Raw genomic sequence first — 22762 nt, 5'->3', positions numbered from 1 at the left:
AATGGAATAAGAATTACATTAATGTTAAGTCAACCGTAATATGACTAAGTCCGAGGTACTTTTGAGAAAATATCGCAAGATGAAACTTTTCATACCGTACGAATATGTATTCTAGTATTTTGTAAAGAAGAAAAAAAATGAGTTTGATACATAGAAAAACTCTAATATTTGTATCACTATATTACTTAGTATAATGATTTTACCTCGGAACATATATCAATCTTCAAATAGAAATTTTTGATGTAATATATAAATCATTAAAAAATTAAATTCTATATTTTTTATGCAAGAAGCTTTTATTTCATTGAATGGAAATGTGAGTTAATGTTCATGTTAAAATTATGTGCGTCTTCACTGAAAGGACCTGACAAACTATACTTGAGTGATATTATTATTTGCGTTAAGGCATTGATAAATTTTTGCGATCCGCAGTGTATTGTGAGTACAACATTTTCTATAATTCTTATGCGATATATATCCTTTTTCAGACCTCTTGATTATTCTATCAACATGTGTTTCGTAAATACTAAGTGTTTCGTTGGTCAAAAGAGAGGCGAACGATACCTCAGTCGAAAAACAACTGACAACGCCATGGTAAGAATGAAACAGACCAAAAGACATACAACAGTATACAAACACAACATAGTAATTAAAAGACCAAGCAACACTGACCTTACCAAAACCAGGGGATGATGTCAGTTACCCCAGGAGGATAATCAGATCCTACTCCACATGTGGTACTCGTTGTGTTGCTCATGTAGGTACAAACCAACTCGTAGGGGTGATTTAAACCTTAAATCTTGGAACTCTTGGTTTGATAGCTTCCTTGTGAGCAGCGACCCTCTATCAAGGAAATCATAAAAAGAAATGCAAGCCCTGGAATAATGTGTCACCTCGGAGATTTATGGTCCGTATGCAGGCGCTGCTAGAATGTTGCTACATAGAAATGGAGAGTTCACAATTGTGAAGCTAGAATCATCTCTTTTGTGATAAAGTTTTGTTTTCTACTAACCCTCATTGTCAATTTCGAGATGTTAGTCAGGATATGAGGCTGCCAAACTCGACTGTGATTATTATATCTTCTTTCTGAAGTTTGTTGGGATATGTATAGAGGCGTTCAACATATTCATCTATCTTTGAATTCTTTCGTGAGAGCACATCATTTATACATCGGAAAGGAGAGGACCACACTGCCGACTGTTTGTTGAAAAAGACGTCCTTATAAACGTAACAAAAATGTTGTCACTCACGAAATTACGCATCTTGATAATGTTAGTTTAACGGATTTTTTTTTACTTGAATCAGAGAGAATTTTTCGAAGTACAATTTATCTCTTCCTAAAATAATATATGTATTTTCTATTTTTGCCATTCTTTTTACGAACAAAGCAGGACCATCACGATCTTTCAAGTTCTATTTTAGTTTGTAAATTACTAATTTTGCATATTGACTAAAGAAGAATGGCTAAGTTATACGCTTTTAAGATAATAAATTTAGTGTAACACATTTAGGAATGTTGTCTTATATGTGATCATATGCCTCTCTATTATCATGTATGTACGTTTTCATTATATAAACATTATTGTTTTGTTTAAACAGTGTCTTCGTTATTACTTATTAATGTATAAAGTTCATTACAAAATGTAATTAAAAAAAATCAAATTTCAAACTGTTTTAGCCTAATTTTGAATGATGTGTTCCCTCAGTTTGTAACCCGGAGTTGCTTTTTTTCTTATGAATTTCGAACAGCGATATACTATTGTTGCCTTTATTATTCATATTGTGTTTTCCATCTGATACTGGTTGATTTGGATTACCAAATCTCACAGTTTATGTATTATGGTTTAAAATGTACATGATTTACAGACGACAATTACGTATCATTCTCATTTTTTTTATTTTCTTCTTTTGCCCATTTTAACATCAGACTCGGATTCCGTTTTAATTGAGTTTTGCAGTGCGTATCGTGGTGTATTTGTTTATTCTACATTAGTTAGAGGTGACGGGGGAGGCTTGAAATCTCATAAAACTTGTTTAACCCAGTCGTATTTTATAGCCTGTCCCAAGTCAGAAGCCTCTAGTATTTGTTAGTAATGTATGTTTTTTTTCTTCTAAATTTTGGATTCGGAGTTTAATAAGTGTGAAAACTATTTCAACAAATATCTACGCCCCAGTCCAACCTGTAAAAAAAGGTCAAAGAAAATTAAGAATACTAAAAAGTCGTTATAGACGGAAAAAATAAAAATTATGCTTTCATATACCTACAATGTTACGAGAGAAAAAAACATAGCTTTAAGAATATAAGATAAAATAATGAATGACGTAATTAACAAATTAGGTTCATACTTGACTGGATTTGATTGATGATATGTCGAGTTCTATGCCGCGTTTTTTCATGTATGTTTTGAAAGATAACATAGAAGCATTGTCTGTATCACTCTTTGTTTCAGACGGAGTTCTATCTTTCCCTAAAAACGCTTGCACGTTATAACTGTCTTCACAATCACTTAGTAAATGTCCTTCTTTCGATGTGTCTGTACCATTGTCAATATTATGTCTTTTTAAAGTTGAAGACTGGCTTTCAGAAGGAGTCAGCGACTGCGATTCAAAACCCAAAGAACTTGCTAACTCATTTGAATAATATACAGGCGACGAACTGCTACCGTGCATTAAAGATGAATGTTGTGCGATTTGAAAATTTTCATTTTCTGCAATGGATTCGTTGTTCTGGTATGTATGTGATTTAGGAGACTGTCGTTGGTTGGTTTTGATTATTTTTGAAGTACAAGGACTAAAAGAGTCGTGTGAACTCACATCCGGTTGATATGCCCCGGACATGACATTGTTTGAATTGGTGTGTTGGTGGTCTCTTAGCTTTGTATCAGTGTCTTTTATTCGTCTTGCATATAATGCACTAGACGTTGGTTGAAGCAAAAATGAGACACACTCATCTGTTTCTTGTTTTCCTGAATTGTAATTTACCGGCAAATGTTCTTTAGTTGATTGCGACTTCTTTTTCTTCTGATCAAGGAAAAACCCTTGATTGGCATCTTTTACTTTGTTCATATGATGTAGATACAGTTCTGTCTTTTCATTACTAGAGACTTCCGGTGGTGCATATAAAAGTAAATGTTCTCCATTAGAATGTTTCCCCTTGTTATTTGCTGACTGATAATTGTTTGGACAATCGTTATACATTAGTTTACAACTTTCTTCTTCGTTGGTAAGGAGTGGACTTGTATCGTCACTTTGAGAAGTCTTACTGCACATTTGTCGTCTTTCTTGTGCACTAGAAGGAGGATGTGATAAAAATATCTCATCGCTGTTAATAGAACTTTCAGAGTCATGTCTGCCATGTCTTAGATTTTCTAACTGTTGATTAGATAACTTTCGATGACGTATCCCATCAGAAGAAACATAAGCATGGAAAAGATCTTGATCAGTTTGAGATTCGGAATCTTGACGATGATTTCCACTAATTCCATTTTTACGTTTTTCACTACTCTGACGAGAGCCGTCTTTTGAACTGATTGTACTAAGTCTACCATCATCGTCTTCGGACTTTGAATTTTCGTTTCGACTCCATGGAAATTTCTTTTTTTCATTTGTTACGTATACATGTGTCGAATCATGACGACTAAGTTTAAAATTTGGTGGAAGAGTTGCAGTCTGTTCTCGTTCATGTGGATGGGGCTTCAGCTTTCCAAAAATAGACCTTTTCCTGAATACCGTGTTTCCAGTTTTATCAAACAATTTTTTGTCTCTGTAAAATATATACAATTACAAATAAATATTTCAATTTTATGAAACATACACCTACTTTAACTTTTTGTTTTATGTATTTATTTTCAGCAAGCTGTGTTTCTGATATTCAGCAATATTTGATTCACATACTCATTGACGACAACATTTGTTTCAAATAGTTTTTTCGGTGTTGATTCATGTAAACTGATGATGGTGCAATTTATGTAAAACAAATATTGTTTCAAATATCTGACATTTTAAAACTAGTTTCTATGACAAGAACATTGGCTCTCACAGTTGATTGCAGGCATTGCTTCATGAATTGTTTGAAGACAAACTAAATGAGGCTGATCCAGCTAATGTTCAGTGGTTGTCGTCTGTTTGTGTGGTTCATAAGTGTTTCTCGTTTGCCGTTTTTCCCGATGGAATGGTTTTACACTAGTATTTTTTGGAGCCTGTTATAGCTTGCTGTTCGATGTGAGCCAAGGCTCCGTGTAAAAGGCCGTATCTTGACCTATAATGCTTCACTTTTAAAAATTGTTACTTGAATGGAGAGTTGTCTCATTGGCCCTCATACCACATCTTCCTATATCTATACACAATCCAATGAGAAGGTTATATACGGCATGCATTTGGATGTGTTTGATTGAGGAAAGCATTAACAAATTAAAATAATATTAAATATGCCAACACATTAGCTTTTAAAAAGCTATGCATACCCTTAGTAAAAAGAAAAAAAAATATTGACATTTTGTGTAAAAAGCAGTAATCATTTCCTGAATTCTAACTTCAGTAGGGTATTCATTCGCAATTTCAAAATTATAACAAGACCACATATTATGCTACATTTCAAAGATATCTGAATGATTTTAATCATATCCATAACTGCAAATTATATATTTTAAGGTTATTTAATATGTAAGGTATTGATGTCGGAGACAATTTTTGGTACAATATTGCAAATATAACATATTAAAAAATAAATAATTGGAGTTTGTTTTTTGTATCTAAATTACAAAATGAGCAGACGAACGCCGTGTCAAAACATAAAAAAACAAATTAGCCTGTAACAGTAAATCAACAATGCATCAACATATATAACCAAACATACATATCATTACATGGATTGAAATAATACCAGGACAAATTTGCCCTACCTTCTTTTTATCCTCTTAACTGTTTGATTTATATTGCTATATAATTGGTTAGTAGACCAGAAATAATTCAAAAGTGTCATTTCAAAAATAAAGCAATGATATATTTGGTGATATCATGGGGACACGTGGACATTCTGCAATACAATTTAACTTTGTTTTTATTTTTTTACAGTTCTTTTTATATCAGACTGTTATTTTTTGTTACATTGACTTCCGATCATGTATTACATTTAATTTCATTTTAAGTGTCTACTCAGTAACAGAAATTTTGCGCTTTGGTATTTAATTTGAATCGATGATGATCGTGAATTTTATCTTACGTCAGAAACAACAGAAGTAGTCAATATTTAACGAGACATTCACTAGTCGTTAAATCGTTGATTTATGACTTGTCAGTTTGTTCACATTTCAAGCTGTCAGTATCTAAGACAGCTTTGCTTCTTTAATAGATAGAATCAATGAATTCCAACATTTAATAGACTTTCCTTTTTCCATTGGTTTTCCTTAATTAGTGTTGTGACAGGCTAATTGTTTTGATAAACTACATTTGGGTTGAAGTATACCAAAATAGCATTCACGAAATTTCTTAAAAGGAATTAAGTGTCCTCTATTCAAATGCATTTTTCTAGATTATACCAGTAAAAGTTGGTAAATCAGATTTTCAAAGATCATATTAATCAACTTATCATGAAATCTATATCTTAAATGTACAATATATTGAACACTTGTGGTCACCTTAAAGACAACAAGATACTTTGGGATTTTAAATACTAATAGTGGCTAACCGTATATATCTAAAATACTTTACATCTAGTACTAAACGAACTGGCATGGTTCTACGAGGACATTCGCCAGATGTTTTAGTGGGCGTCCGATGTTCTCTTGACTTGCTGGGAAGAAAAAAATATTTCATGAGGATTTATTTTACGTTAAAAGCTCATGACCAGTTTATCGTCGTCTTATGCGTATCAAATTGACAATTGTCAATTGTTAATAAGTAATCAAATAGGGTTATGTTCCATATTTTGATTGTGAAAAAAATTAATTCTTTTTTTCATTCACTTGAAATATTAATGACAGTTCAAAAATAAAAGTCACTTCTAATGAACAAGAGTAAAAATCGTTATTTCGAAAATCTTTTCTCCAAAAAAATACTTCCTTTTTTCATTCACTTAATATATAAATGAAAGTTCAGAAATAAAAGTCACTTCTCATGCACAAGAGTAAAAATTGTTATTTCCAAAACAGCATCAAACCTGAAAAAACGTGGTTTACTATTTTTAGTTTCCACTAATAATAACGAAAAAAGTGTAAGAAAGTTTCTTTTCAAATAAGAAGTTGAATTTTTTTTTGTGTGCAAGTTATAATATCTAAGTGAAGAGTAGGTACAACATATAAAGTTTAACACGATTTGCTAGCTGTAGAGCTTGAGTTCAAAGTAAATAAACTTATCATAGAATATATGTTGTATCAAAACAACATAAAACTTCCCACTTCAAATGCTGAATGTCGTAATAAAAGGAACCCACACTAAACGTTTGGTGTCGTAATAATATGCACCAATACTTATCGTTGGGTGTCGTAATAATATGAACCAATACTTATCGTTGGGTATCGTAATAATAGGAACCAATACTTATCGTTGGGTGTCGTAATAATAGGAACCAATAATTATCGTTTGGTATCGAAATAAAATTAACCCACACTTATCGTTTGGTGTCGTAATAATAGAAACCAATACTTATCGTTGGGTGTCGAAATAATAGGAACCAATACTTATCGTTGGGTGTCGTAATAATAGGAACCAATACTTATCGTTGGGTGTCGTAATAAAAGGAACCAATACTTATCGTTGGGTGTCGTAATAATAGGAACCAATGCTTATCGTTGGGTGTCGTAATAATAGGAACCAATACTTATCGTTAGGTGTCGTAATGATAGGAACCAATACTTATCGTTGGATGTCGTAATAAAAGGAACCAATACTTATCGTTGGGTGTCGTAATAAAAGGAACCAATACTTATCGTTGGGTATCGTAATAATAGGAACCAATACTTATCGTTGGGTGTCGTAATAATAGGAACCAATAATTATCGTTTGGTATCGAAATAAAATTAACCCACACTTATCGTTTGGTGTCGTAATAATAGAAACCAATACTTATCGTTGGGTGTCGAAATAATAGGAACCAATACTTATCGTTGGGTGTCGTAATAATAGGAACCAATACTTATCGTTGGGTGTCGTAATAAAAGGAACCAATACTTATCGTTGGGTGTCGTAATAATAGGAACCAATACTTATCGTTGGGTGTCGTAATAATAGGAACCAATACTTATCGTTGGGTGTCGTAATGATAGGAACCAATACTTATCGTTGGATGTCGACATAATAGAAACCAATACTTATCGTTGGGTGTCGTAATAAAATGAACCAATACTTATCGTTGGGTGTCGTAATAATAGGAACCCACACTAATTGTTTGGTGTCGTAATAATAGGAACTAATACTTATCGTTGGGTGTCGTATTAATAGAAACCAAAACTTATCGTGTGCTGCCGTAATAATAGGAACCAATACTTATCGTTGGGTGCCGTAATAGTAGGAACCAATACTTATCGTTTGGCGTCGTAATAATAGGAACCAATAATTATCGTTGGGTGTCGTAATAATAGGAACCAATACTTATCGTTGGGTGTCGTAATAAAAGGAACCAATACTTATCGTAGGGTGTCGTAAAAATAGGAACCCACAATAATCGTTTGGTGCCGTAATAATAGGAACCAATACTTATCGTTGGGTGTCGTAATAATAGGAACCCATACTAATCGTCTGTTTTCGTAATAATAGGAACCAATACTTATCGTTGGGTGTCATAATAAAAGGAACCAATACTTATCGTTGGGTGTCGTAATAATAGGAACCCATACTAATCGTCTGTTTTCGTAATAATAGGACCCAATACTTATCGTTGGGTGTCGTAATAATAGGAACCCACTCCAAACGTTTGGTGTCGTAACAATAGGAACCAATGCTTATCGTTGGCTGTCGTAATAATAGGAACCAGTATTAATCGTTAGTTGTCGTTATACAAAAAATCCACATTAATCATTGGTTGTTGTTATATTAAGAATTTACACTAATCCCTGAGTATAATAACACTAGAAACCCACACCAATCGCTGGGTGTCGTATTAATATGAACTCACTCGAATCGTTGGTTTTCGTAACACTTGGAACCCACACTAATCCTTGATGTCGTAATACTAGGAACCCACGCTAATCGTTGGGTTTCATTATACTAAGAACACACACCGATCGCTGGGTGTTGTAATAATAGGCAACCCCACTAATCGTTGGTTGTCGTTATACTAGGAACTCACACTAATCGTTGGTTGTCGTTATACTAGGAACCCACACTAATCGTTGTTTGTCGTAATACTAAGAACCCACGCCAATCGCTTGGTGTCGTAATACATGGAACCCACTTCAATCGTTGAGTGTCTTAATACTACGAACCAACGTCAATCGCTGGGTGTTATAATATAAGAAATTCATTTCAATCGTCGGGTGTCGTTATACTAGAAACCCACACCAAATCACTGGGAGTCGTAATACTAGGAACCCACGTCAATTGCTGGGTGGCATAATACTAGGAACCCACGTCAATCGCTGGGTGACATAATACTAAGAACTCACTTCAATTTGGTGCCGTTTTACTAGGAACCCACGCAAATCGCTAGTGGTGAAGTGCTAGGAACCCACTCCAATTGTTGAATGATGTATTACTAGGAACCCACACCAATCGCTGGGTGTCGTAAAACTAGGAAACCACTACAATCATTGGTTTTTGTTATACTAGGAACCTACTTAAATTGATGTGTTGCGTTACCCACGCATTTCGCGTAATAATGAAAAATTAAACCCACGCGAATCGCTGAGTGTCAAAATACTAGAACCCTATCCAATCGCTGGTTTTCGTAATCATAGGAACCCACTGCAATTGTTGGGTTTCGTAATACTAGGAACCCACTTCATTTCTTGGGTTTCATAATACTAGGAACCCATTCCAATTGTTGGGTATCGTAATACAAGGATTCCGCACTTATCGCTAGGCGTCGTAATGAAAAATTGAACCTACGCGAATCGCTGGGTGTCGAAATACTAGAATCGAATACAATCGCTGGTTGTCATAATACTACAGAACCCACTGCAATTGCTTGGTGTCGTAATACTAGTAACCCGCTCTAATAGCTTTGTAATAAAAATGGAAACTCACAACAGTCGCTGAGTGTCGTAATACGAATAGTGTCGTAAAGTTTTGCATTGACGTAGAACTATCATACTCTAGAAGCGACTGACTAAACAATTTAAAGGAAATAGATGCACTATCTGATAGTTTTGCAGTAAAGGCCACATGTTGGGAAACACGAAAAGATATTATACAAAATGAAATACAATATAAATGATCTATGATTTTCATATCACAATTACCAAGTCATCGACAAAACAAACCATACCTACACAATTTATACAGCACCACAAAGTTTCAGGTTACAATATCTCCGACAATATACAAAGTCTATAGTTTGTCAATAAAGTAGTTATAGTAAATTAGTTCCTTAGACAATTTATATTGTTTCTAGCTTATTTAGCTCATGAACTTTTTGCCTTTATTTGATATTAGCGGAGATACAACCATTTCTCTTTATAAACGAAACTGTCATTTTTAGTATGCGATTATCTTGATCAATAATGATTTACTACCATGCGAGGATGGATATAAAATAAGCATACAAATAGACCTAGTTAAACAAACGCATATCAAAGCAATATAAAGGATAGGAGACTTATGATTATTCTCTGAGTGTCCAGATCGATTCAAATCATTCTTAGGAAACAGCCTCATTAGTGTTCTATGTGGTGAAAAGGACATTATACCGTATTTCCAAAATGAAAACAATTGTAAATACTTTAAAATGGCAATTTTAGAGGATTTTTAACAAAATATAATTATGTCCTTCTGACAGAGTATCTGCAAAGCTTTACAAATACATGTACAATTTTTAATACCTTAATAAATGGTTTCCAACAAAATATATACAGTAACGTTGAACAACGGCAATATATACAGAAACACTGAACAACGGCAATGTATATAGTAACACTGAACAACGGCAATGTATACAGGAGCGCTGAACAACGGCAATGTATACAGGAACGCTAAACAACGTATATGTAAGCGGCAATAAGTCAAATCAGGCAAGCTTAAATCCTAGGCAATAAGCTAGGGCCTAGGCAATAAGCTAGGGCCTAGGCAGTAAGCCAATTGGGAAAATTATGTTAAGCATAAGTCTTAAATCATAGGATTTAAACTTAAATCCTGAATGTTTATGCCTTAAATGAAAATGAGAGTAAATAAAATGAAATGTCTCCAAAGTGAAAACGCATTCTGTACAAATTCGGATATAACCAAATGCAACATAAAAATGCTTTTTTTTTGTATACCACAAATTGTGAAAACAACAATTATATTAGAAGCCACATTTGAAAAGTATTTTTGATGTAAGAGCTCTAGCAACATAAAATTTTGTGTGTGATCTTAGTTCACCATAAAACAAAACAGTCTCCTTCGCACTTTGATTCAAAATCCATTAAATCAACCCATCCTCTTTATATTACTCTTGAGATTAAAATAGGCTTGACTACTGCGCTTTTTAACATGTTACAAAAAGGAAGAAATAGTAGAATGGAATCATAGAATGGTTTGCAAAGTCGTTATTAATTGTTTTCTTTATTATACGATCTACAATGATTATAGGCCACTATAAAATATTTGTGTTATGTGTTTAACCAAAATACCATACACTTCCTTTAGAAAAAAACATCAACTTTAGAATCTTCCTCGTCATTCTTGATTACTTAAGTATCTATAATAACCAGTCTTTCAAAACTATAATGGTAAAAATGTCAAACTATTTTTAGTTGTAATAGTCTAGCCTTCTTTTCTGGCACAGAAGTTTAATATTTGCCAAATGATCACTCTTCTTTTGCCTTGGGTATATGCTATTTGCTTTCACGTATTCAAATTTATATTCCGCAAAGTTTCAAGAATTTTTTTATCACTTAAATAATAATAATCCAAATTAAGAATTGAAAAAAAACTTAATGGGCATTTAAGAAAATTAATAAATTCAACAAAACTGATGATAAGATAATGTGACTGGCAAAGATGTATTTTTATAGTCTATTTATGACCCTTTTCTTGAAATAACTTTCAGATAGATTATCAATTCCCCTCTTTTTCTATGAGACACATCTACTAGTTTAAAACAACTACTTTTGCAATACCAAAAGATAAAAACGAATAAGTCCTGCTTTGAATACAAACAAATTAAAGATCTTTTAAATAAATGTATATCAATTTTTGAAATATGAGTTTTAATAGAATATTTTAACGAATGTGCATGTATTTTTAGTATGAAACAAAATTTACTAGTTTAGCATATTGTCTGAAATGATGTTTGGCAATAGGTTGAATAATCATCATCCGATTTAAGCAAATAAGTTTAATGCATGGAAATAGCAGGCAATAACTGATTGCCTAAGTGTAAGCCTATTGCCTAGGATTTAAACTGTATGCATAATTTCATTAATTGCCGCTAGTATATATATATATGTATACATATCAAGAGAAGTTGAACAACAATTATGTATACAGTTACGCTGAAAAAAGACAATAAAATTGAGAATGGAAATGGGGAATGTGCCAAAGAGACAACAACCCGACCATAGAGCAGACAACAGCAGAAGGTCACCAACAGGTCTTCAATGCAACGAGAAATTCTCGTAAAAATGTAAACAGAGACGATGAACAATGGAAATACATACAGTAACGCTGAACACCGGTAATATATACAGTAACGCTGAACACCGGTAATATATACAGTAACGCTGAACACCGGCAATATATACAGTAACGCTGCACACCGGTAATATATACAGTAACGCTGCACACCGGTAATATATACAGTAACGCTGCACACCGGTAATATATACAGTAACGCTGAACACCGGTAATATATACAGTAACGCTGAACACCGGTAATATATACAGTAACACTGAACACCGGCAATATATACAGTAACGCTGCACAACGGTTATGCATACAGTAACGATGAACAATATTTTACTTTTATCCATATTTTGTTAAAAATCTGTTAAACCACAATTTCAGACTGTGATAGACAAACGTTTTAATAAATTGCCCATATGTAATACTTTTACATTTGTTGTATCAATGGTAGTATGCAGAAATGGTGTATTGTAGTTAAACATGTACAATAATATAGTTGTTTTCTATCTTCAACTTATGTTTTTATATAAAGTCGTTTTACTTACGCTCCTTCTGTTTTATCAACCGAGTTGTAGGACACGGATCCAAAATGACAACGAACGTCTTTTGATGTAGTAAAAGCACTACGTGTGTTCTTCTCTGGTGCCCAAACAATAACATACACTTTAGGAAAGAAAAGTAATACAAGTGAAACAGATGCACTTAAACTGATAGCTATAGATAATGTAAAAACTTTTGGGTCACTTCCGAAATAGATGGCAAAAAATCCTAACCAAATCACACAAGTCGTATACATGGTAAATCCAATAAATTTAGCCTCATTAAAGTTTTCAGGAAGATTTCTCGTTTTAACAGCATATAATGTACACATAAATATTAGCAAAAGATCGAATCCAAGGGGTACTACAATACCAAGAGTTGTTGTGTTACAGATGAGTCTAACACGACGAGTAGTTGGATAATCTAGTGTGCAGTCTGCTGGTTCTATAATTAACATGACAGTTATAACGGCGCACTCGACACCTACTAAGATACACGAAATAATAACTTGAGAGGATGCACTCATAAAGCGTGGTTTTTTGGTGATAATTTTTTTCGTACCTTCTAAAATTCTAGCGATCCTGTTTGTTTTTGTCACAAGCGCTCCATAAATCATAGAAAATGATAATCCTGGCAATATTCTTGTAAAATAACAGGTAACAATAGTAGGCTTGGCAACAAGAACAAAGTTACAGGAATATGCAACAAGAATGCCGATCATAATAATGTACATGAGCTCTCTGGTGGATGCTTTGACAACTGGAGTATTGTGATGTCTCATAAATATAACACTTATCCATAATGTGACAAAGATTCCAAATGAGGCCACTATCAAAGCAATCATAGCTTCGCTGTCCGCCCAGCTCATGTTCTCAATTGGTAACTTTCGACAAGCTGAAAATTAAAAATTCAGAATAAAAAATCAAAATAAACAGGATGGTCACTGTATTGTGAAACCATCGCCATGTTTTGGTGCAATTTGGATCTACATGTATAAATATTTCGGATAACAGATATTTACATTATGTAAAATGAATCATATCTATCTAATCTAAATTAACTATAAAAATCTTTAAATTAGTAAAACAGAAATAGAAGTAGAAATGGAAGTGTCAAGCCTTATTTAAATTTTTTTTCGTCGTTAAATAGTTGCCTTGTGCGCAATATTAGTGATGCAATACCGTTATCGATCGTTTATTATTAAATATTTCATAGAAGTCTTATTATTTTTTCCCTGTGTTCATTATTTATTTGCTATGTCATGGGTCTTTTTGGCACAAACTAATTATGTTATATGACAATACAGACAATACCATATGATTTTAAGGGCTTTAGACTATTTTTTGCATATCCCTCCTTAATTTAAAATGTTATCGACCTGAAAATGATTAAACACATGCTACTGTATTTGTTATTTGTTAAAAAAATGATACGTAGAAGCAAACTGGTATTATAAAAAAAACCAGATAACTGTAACTTATATAATGGAGACATTTTCTTAACACATGTATTAATTTACATACACATAACCTTATTGATAATAAAAATTTGCAATTGCAATTACTTTATGTTTTGTTGTCTTATTTCATGATAAAAAAAAACAAATGGAGTATATTCCAGGTTTTCAGAAATGAGAACAAATGTAAACAGCAGTCCACACAATGGACAAATAATGTCTTTCAAGACTGAAAGAAATCGAAAATAAGTAGTAGATACATTATACCAGACCTTACAGATTTGATTGTTCAAGGTATAAATAGTATTTTTGGAAAATTTGTAGTAGAAAGGGTTGAGAGAAGTAAATCACAGAGGCTTGTAATCGCTTTTTAACTTGGTATGAGAAGGAATGCGATTACCAGGTAATGAATGCACATGGTGGCAATCCCGTTTATAGTATAGGTCTGTGATACCAGACGGTTCTGTTATGTTTGACCACATTCTGAGTTTTAGCAGATTAATGACACTCATGAACACAATATACCAGGTGACTACTAAACGGTGGTATTAAAGGGGAACTCAAGTAACCAAACCGGGAAAATAACACTAGCAACAAGACTCAGCAAGATTCCGAAGGCAGACCATAATGGACAAGACGGGTCTTTGAATGAGAGGGTTAGTCAGATGTACATATCATATGCTTAAAATGTGTCTATGTTTATAATTTACTTGATATATCTCAATGTATGCAGACATTTTTGCAAACAACATTAATATATTTGTTAGATATCCTAAGAGAAAATAAAGTATAAAATCGGCATTCAAAAACTCCACACAGATGCCGGTCGTAAGTCAGATGCGTGTTACGTCTTCATAAAACTCATCGGTTATATCAGAATACTAGTAGTTTATGAAAAGCTAAATTCAAAACGATGTTTAAGATCAATGAAATAATAATAATATCATGTCGATAAGCACACACACTCAAGAAGAAATGAAAAAAATATCATAGCATATACCTCTAGCTCAGGGAAAATGCGGTCATTGCAAGCTGTATGTTTTTTATTTAAATGCCTTTTAAAACTTTCAATATATTGTTGCATTCATATTCTCATTATTGAAGACCGCACGATGACAAGCAGTTTATGATATCTTTGTTCTTTTGTCTTTGATGGATAGTTGTCTCATTGGCAAATATATAGCATTTCCTTATTTTCACATTTAAGGGTTTAATCTTTTCTTTTCAATTTGTTAATCGTGAAGAATGTATACTAATCATTCACTTTGGACATTCAATGTTGATTTTATTATTTCTTTGGAGTTTAAAATGATAACAACGTGTTTGTTATTCAATGTCAAAATGAGAGTAAATAATGACGGGAAGATGTGTGGCATGTTAATAAGTTCAATTCTCTGGAGTTACTATGAGATAGATTATACTGCATCAATGAACATACTTGTATATTCAATCTATCAGAAAAATCAAATATTTTAATTCAAATGAACTATTGTTGCAATCAATCGAACTAAATATGAAACCCAAAACAGAAGTCCTAAGATTCAGCTAAAACCAAAGAGAGGTTTTAACAATTAAGTTAATATAATAATTTTATATGTATTAGAAAAAACTAAAAACCCCAAAAAAATAATAATAAGACCGGGGAATTATTCCACACTTAGGTCTTTTATTCTACTTACATTCAGAAATAAATTCACAAACATTGTTAATTTTTTTGAAATATTTACCAGATACAAGGATATTCCTTAACCTGGCGTTGCGTCTTAGTTGGTGTTAATTGGGTTTTTATTAGTATTTTATGCTTATTTCGATCTCTAACTTAGCATAATCGTTGAAAATGTTAAAAGAATAATTGAACAAGTATAGTCACACAAAATTTAAGATTGTATTAGATTTGTAAAAGTAAAACGGTAAATTTATTACACGAAATACCAAATTTTAAAATGTGCAAATTGATAGGTTTGTTAAAAAGCTTGAAATACAGTAAACCACACCACGACATTAACAGTTGAGTAAGCAAATAAATAATGAATTATTCATTCGGCAATATACACAAAATGACTTTTTACTCTATACGCCTTAATAAAGATCTACTGACCCGACAGATCTTCGTTAGGCCACCAGCCTTTACTGCATGTTTTAACAAGATTTTACGTTTGATTCTATACGCCTCAAGTATCTACTGACCCGACAGATCTTCGTTAGGCCACCAGCCTTTACTGCATGTTTTAACAAATATTAACTTTTGACTCTATACGCATTAAGTATCTACTGACCCGACAGATCTTCGTTAGGCCACCAGCCTTTACTGTATGTTTTTAAAGTTTTTACTTTTGACTCTATACGCCTTAAGTATCTACTGACCCGACAGATCTTCGTTAGGCCACGAGCCTTTGCTGCATGTTTTAACAAGTTTTTACTTTTGACTCTAAACGCCTTAATGATCTACTAATCCGACATATCTTCGTTAGGCCACCAGACTTTACTGCATGTTTAACAAGTTTTTACTTTTGACTCTAAACGCCTTAAGTATCTACTGACCCGACAGATCTTCGTTAGGCCACCAGCCTTTACTGCATGTTTTACAAGTTTCCTCGTCCAACATTATCTCATTATCCTCGCATTTTGTACATTTCCAACAGCACTTGATATTAGTTTCGATACTCTGAAAAGAGATTAATGAAGTATTGAATAAATCGTATTGATAACAAAATCCTTGTTGTTAGAAAATGAATCAGAATTTTCTAACAGTATTTATGGCAAGGCTAGTTTTCTCGTTTGAATTGTTTATATTGTAACTTCGGGACCTTTTATAACTGACATGCGGTATGGGCTTTGTTCATTATTAAAGGCCGTACGGTGACCTATAGTTGTAAATTTCTGTGTCATTTGGGTCTCTTGTGGTGAGTTGTCTCACTGGCAATCATACCACATCTCCTTTTTTATACTTAAAAACTATTTTAATGCCAAGACCCATTAAGATATTCGAAAAGAGTTGACATTTTGTCTTCTATCTTCTATATTTTCTTAATTACTGGACACCTGTTTCATCTAAACTTGCATGAACATAAATGATGTTATCACTGTTATGGTTTAATACAAGATAATTCCTTTACATTATAAAAACCTTAACAACCTACCTTAACAAAACCTTTCTTACAGGGCTCACTACAAACAGATGTCATAGGTTTTACTTTTCCCGTTCTTGGCCAGTAAATGTTGTTTTCATCAATAACTAAATGCCCAGTCTCCCATGAACCTACCATGATGTATTTGTATGACACGTTTCCAAATTCATCCTTTATTTTTTGGAAATTCATTATATCGTATCTGCAATGAATCAGAATATATCACTTCTAAATATTAGATTAAAGAGGAAACACACAAACACACCCTACCACAACCAGCAAATCAAAACAAGACAGAAAGAACTATACACAGGTCTTACTACAGATTTTTAAGGGAAAATTTTCTTATCGTGGATTTAAAATCGATTGACTATTAAGATCAAGAAAACGTAGCCATTTTTCAGATAACACTTTACAAAAAACCAAAGAAAAAATTGAAATTCAGAACCACTTAAAATCATACGTGTCTTTTTGATGATTGGATCTTTCAATAATTCCCTTCTTTACTCAGTCTTAATTAATTTCTGTTCCTAAAGACAACTTAATTATGGTCTGTCTGGTTGACAAATATGTTTTTTGTTGATCATTAAAGCGTTTTATCATATCATAGCTGATTAAAATAAAGACAACAGTACTATACCGCTGTTCAAAATTCATAATTAAAATTGATTGAGAAAAAAAAAACAAATCCGGGCTACAAACTAAAACTGAGGGAAACACATCAAATATAAGAGAACTACGACACAACAGAAACACAATATTAAAATGTAACAAACACAGAAACGAATTAGTATATAACAAAGGCCATTTTCCTGACTAGAGAGGACATTTTAAGAAAAAATGGTGGATTGAACCTGATTTTGTGGCATGCCAAACCGCCCGTTTTATGGCAATGTTGAATATAACATTAAAATGACAACATTACATGATAGGTACGTTGAAAAGAAATAGACAGTGAATATAACTTTTCGTGTTTTAAGGTGTCACTTTGCAATTAAAATACCCTGTATACCAAAGAGATTTTAACCCCTGCTTTTATGACATCGTCGCAGCACCACTTGCACTTTGCACAACCCTTTTACTGGACCAAAAAGGCTGTATAGCTTTTATAAGCAAAGAAATTCTTTCTTCGTCGGCTTTATCTGACATATAAAATTTTCTGACGTCAGACATAAGAATCAACGAAAGTGTTTGTAGATATATGTTTTTGTGTTCTGTTAAGCTGTTCCTTTTAAAATTGTTACACGATGATAACTGCTGTACCCATATTTTGACTATTGTATCTATTGTGTCTGTTTAGTTAACGCATCATTGTCAATATAACGGAATTTGATGAGACTGTCATCAAAGTGAGAGGATTAGCGCTATAAAACCAGGTTTAATCCACCATTTTCTTCATTTGAAAAAGCCTGTGCCAATAGTTATCAAAGGTACCATGATTATAATTTAGTACGCCAGACGCGCGTTTCGTCTACATAAGACTCATCAGTGACGCTCATATCAAAATATAAAGCCAAAAAAGTACAAAGTTGAAGAGCATTGAGGATCTAAAATTCCAAAAAGTTGTGCCAAATACGGCTAAGGTAATCTATGCAAGTCAGGAATATGACAGTTCTTGTCCATTCGATTTTGATGTGTTTTATTATTTGATTTTGCCATGTGATTATGGACTTCCCAAATTGATTTTCCTCTGAGTTCAGTATTTTTGTGATTTTACTTTTTATCTAGGGTTGTGAAAAGCATGATTAAAATCACAATCTTTATATCGAATATAGAAAATCTAAAAAAAGTTATGCAGTCAGTTTGACTAAAGTAATTTCCAGCATTCTTTCTACAGTAAAAGATGGCCTTTGGAAAAGTGTGATGATCCAGCGGTGTCAATCAGATGAGGAATCTTCAATCACCATCTTTACAATTTTGTAGTCATTGTAAAACATTAAAGTTTTCTAAGCTTCATATAACAATTCACCATATTCGATTGAAAGATTGACTATGTCACCTCATTAAACAGACTTTTTACCATAAAAGAATGCGAAACGTAGATATAAATGCCTTGTTATCAATCATTAAAATCTTATTTTGTGAAGAACAAAAAAGATACACCGAAAATGATATCATCGAGATGCTTGAGTTTTTGTTCGACACCATATATTTGTTGAGTTTGGTGTATTCCCACCAGTACTGTCCTACTTGTCTTTGTACTCATATGAAACAGAATTCATACACATTTTTTTCGGAAGACTACTAAAATAAAATCTAACAATGATCTTTGATTACACTTTAAATACTAAGGCTTTTCTACCTCAGGCATAGATTACCTTAGCTGTATTTGGCAAAACTTTTAGGAATTTTGGTTTTCAATGCTCTTCAACTTCGTACTTTATTTGGCCTTTTTAACTTTTTTGGATTCGAGCGTCACTGATGAGTCTTTTGTAGACGAAACGCGCGTATGGCGTATATACTAAATTTAGTCCTGGTCATCTATGATGAGTTTATTTTCAGATACCGGTATATTGATGGTGTGCTGGCATATTCAAATGTGTGCTTACATCTTATATATATGCCAGTTAATTTGAGATATATGATTGATTTATTGTTGTTCAATGCAAGTTTCAGCACAATTGGCTATTTCGTGGCGGCCAGTTTTATCAAAGGAGGAAGCACGAGTGCCGGCAGGGAACTTCGACGGGAACATTGACAATCCTACCTGTATATAAAAATTTGTGATATAATTGCCAACGAGACAACTTTCTACTAGAGTTTATTTACAGGAATCTCAAAACATCTGCAATTTAAAACTCGAGTACTCGAGTACTCGGATAAATCTTTAACGTCTAGAGAAAGATTTTTTTACGATGTAGTATATTGGTAATCACCTTGTATAAACTTAATAATATGACATCGCTAGACATCTTAACGAAAGACGAATATTGTTGTAGAACTCAAACTGTATGACTACCAAATATAGCTTAATCTTTGTTTACATGTATCGCTAATCCTTTTTGTGTCAATAGAAAGATGAATAACGGAAAAACGTAACTTAAAAATTAACCTATCATAATAGCAATTATAGTGTATTCATGAACCAAATCAGAAATTTGCAATAAAACAATCAATATTTCCGACATAATAAGACAATCATCTGTTCCTGTGGAGTGGTATATTTTTTACGACTTGTCTTATAATTTTTAAAACAAAATATTGAACATGAAATTACTTATACGAAACGATATCAAATTATAAATTAGAAAAAAAAGTTTTAAGTAAAAGTTAATTACAAAAAAAGAGGGACGAAAGATACCAAATGGACATTTAACTCATAAATCTAAAATAAACTGACAACGACATGGCTAAACATGAAAAAGACAAACAGACAAACAATAGTACACATGACACAACACATAAAACTAAAGAATAAACAACACGAACCCACCAAAAACTAGGGGTGATCTCAGGTGCTCCGGAAGGATAAGCAGATCCTGCTCCACATGTGGCACCCGTCGTGTAACAAATCCGGAAAATAGTCTAATTCGGTAGGTCACATTCATGAAAGTGAAGGGGATTGTAGATAAATTAAATCTATATGTCATACCAATCACGTTCACAAACAACTTTAAGTCTTTATTAACCAACAAAAGTAAGATTACGGTTTGTAAGTTATTGATTTATGAAAGTCTTCATCCAGGTACAAACATCGTTACAAATGTATCTGATCAATTGCATAGGGTTCACCGCAGGGCTTTTCGATTTTGTTCTTTAGACATGTGATATAATCTAACCACATCTTTAGATGAAGTCTATTTCCAAGTCCTGCACATTAAATATCCTCTTGAAAGGAACGGAATTTTCTGGTACTGCTAAACATGTTTTGCAATTATAGATGAACTCGAGACTTATAGTTATACCACATATAAGTTTCGGGAAAAATGCTTTTACGTTGTGAAAAGATATTGTTTATTAGTATAATCATGGAAGTATTATAATCTTCCATGGTATTACAAAGGGTATTTCAAAGTGAGGAAAAATGTAAAGAGAAATATCTCAAGAATTTTTAAAGACAAACAAGTGCTTGGGTACTCGTTGCCACCCCTATTTATAAATGATTTGAGTTAAACGTACCTGCCACGTGCTAGTTTCAATCTCACAGCCTTAGTGTAAATGAACTACTGAATTCACTTGCCAACCGAGTCCCTTACTGGAGATAAATGAAACAAAAAATCTAACGTTCAAGTTCTAATTTATATATTGATCTTTTCCTTTATATGGACAGCGATGGACGACTTCAAATAAGAATCTATGTCAAACTTATAGTATATGTCTAAAATTAAAATACATAAGCACTCACTTTTGAACAGCAAAGAACGTATAGTAACCACAAAACATGAATTATTATTACCTTGCAGGTGGGTCTCCATTGTCATCAAAGTAAAGACTCTCGTTGCTATAAGTTGTTATAGAAACGTTAAGTAGATACTTTTTGTAAAGGGAACCTTTGACTGGTGACATTTTTTTGCATATTCCTGGTCTTCCGCCGCATAGATCTTTCTGCATAGCATGGAGAGCGTATGCCATTGTATACAAAGCATTTTGTATAAACCCTAGCTTAGAATCCTGAACAAAATTTGGATTTTTTTCATTGCCTATCGAAAAGAAAAACAAACCTATTTAAATGAACTATAGGTCTTACAGTATTCAATCAGTTATTTCCTTAAAGATTTAAACAATAATACCAAAACATATGCATACATACTTTAAATTAGATATTAAAATAAGTCACAGTTGAGAGTCATATATGAGAAATATCTTTATTTTTGCATTATTGACATATACTCATATTTCCTTTTACCATATGTGATAAATATAGATTACTAGTATCGGATTTTCAATACCTTGATATCGTAAAATATCAGCCTCGAGCCACAAAGTGGATCTTTGTGGCGAGTAGAGGCGAACGAGCAAAAAACCTTCACGGTGTGTCGAGATACTGATATTTTACGATGTGTGTAGAAAACCTGATACAAGTAATTTATTCGTATTAAAAAAAAAATAAAAAAAATATAAACTTAATCATTAAAATTATACAAGTCACCTGTGGTAGTTGCATGATACTACCAATTCATTTCGGTATTGAGGTGCAGTTTTACGATAAATTCTGTCAACATTATGTTTAAGCTTTCCTTTTGTGAAATTGAATTAAGACGTAAGGAAAGAGGTATAATAAATTTCCCTTGTATGCAGGGTTGTATTTTTTTAATTCACCGAGTCTGATTTTGAAAGGTGTTAAATATTTCTTGAAATTCATCTACTTTTGTTACTCCAAAACAATATCATCATCTTTCAAGAAATCAAAGAAAGCTCACGGAGATGTCTTCTAGAAGTCTACAGGGGGTGACAATCTCTATCATTTAATCGCTAGTCATCAGACCTTAGGTTCATCTTAGTTAATAGTACGTTTGTGCTATAATTTATGAATGTTTCATGCTATTGAAAGTCGTCGGTATTTAGACATGAACAAATGGACGTGTTTATTCTTAAGTTAGCTTAAGTCTAAGTCTGATTGGATTAACATGTCCAAGAACATTTGGCAAAGCAAATCCAAAAACCTTGTGGAATTGCGATTGGTTTATGCTAAGAATGTCTTTTTTTAGTTGAAGTAAATGAATCCACCTTTTCCGGTCTGCAATCTTTTTATAACATAAATGTCCATCATTGGGACTACTTTGCCTAAGTCATGTTTCACTGAACAACAAAAGTTCGATGGAATACACAGTTACTTTTTTATGTAAGTGCATTTGTTTAATTATCGAGTACAGTTGGTAGTCTAGATAAGAAAGATTTCGAAAAAGTGAAGGTAATTGGTTTATCGATTTTTTGTTATCA

General features: G+C 32.9%; 1 protein-coding gene across 1 annotated transcript; it reads right to left on the bottom strand.

Annotated features, from left to right (window-relative positions):
• Window positions 1–208: 208 nt before the first annotated feature.
• On the bottom strand, window positions 209–15890 carry LOC143047147 (uncharacterized). Its single transcript, XM_076220100.1, has 3 exons — window positions 15853–15890; window positions 12304–13192; window positions 209–3763 (listed from the first exon to the last, which is right to left on the bottom strand). The coding sequence occupies exons 2-3, from the start codon at window positions 13164–13166 to the stop codon at window positions 2341–2343; spliced, it is 2286 nt and encodes a 761-aa protein (XP_076076215.1). The 5' UTR covers window positions 13167–13192; window positions 15853–15890; the 3' UTR covers window positions 209–2340.
• Between the last annotated feature and the right edge of the window lie 6872 nt (window positions 15891–22762).

The sequence above is a fragment of the Mytilus galloprovincialis genome, chromosome 10 (genome assembly GCF_965363235.1).
Source record: "Mytilus galloprovincialis chromosome 10, xbMytGall1.hap1.1, whole genome shotgun sequence".
Classification (NCBI taxonomy): domain Eukaryota; kingdom Metazoa; phylum Mollusca; class Bivalvia; order Mytilida; family Mytilidae; genus Mytilus; species Mytilus galloprovincialis.
Note: the sequence above shows the minus strand (reverse complement) of the source record. Positions and strands in the feature narration are given on the sequence as shown.

What these genes read in the sequence shown, in the direction of transcription:
- LOC143047147 (XM_076220100.1), bottom strand. Translation starts at nt 13,166, where the DNA reads ATGAGCTGGGCGGACAGCGAAGCTATGATTGCTTTGATAGTGGCCTCA. An exon ending in GTTGATAAAACAGAAGGAGC is followed by an intron (nt 3,764 to 12,303) that starts GTAAGTAAAACG and finishes TATATTTTACAG; the next exon opens with AGACAAAAAATTGTTTGATA.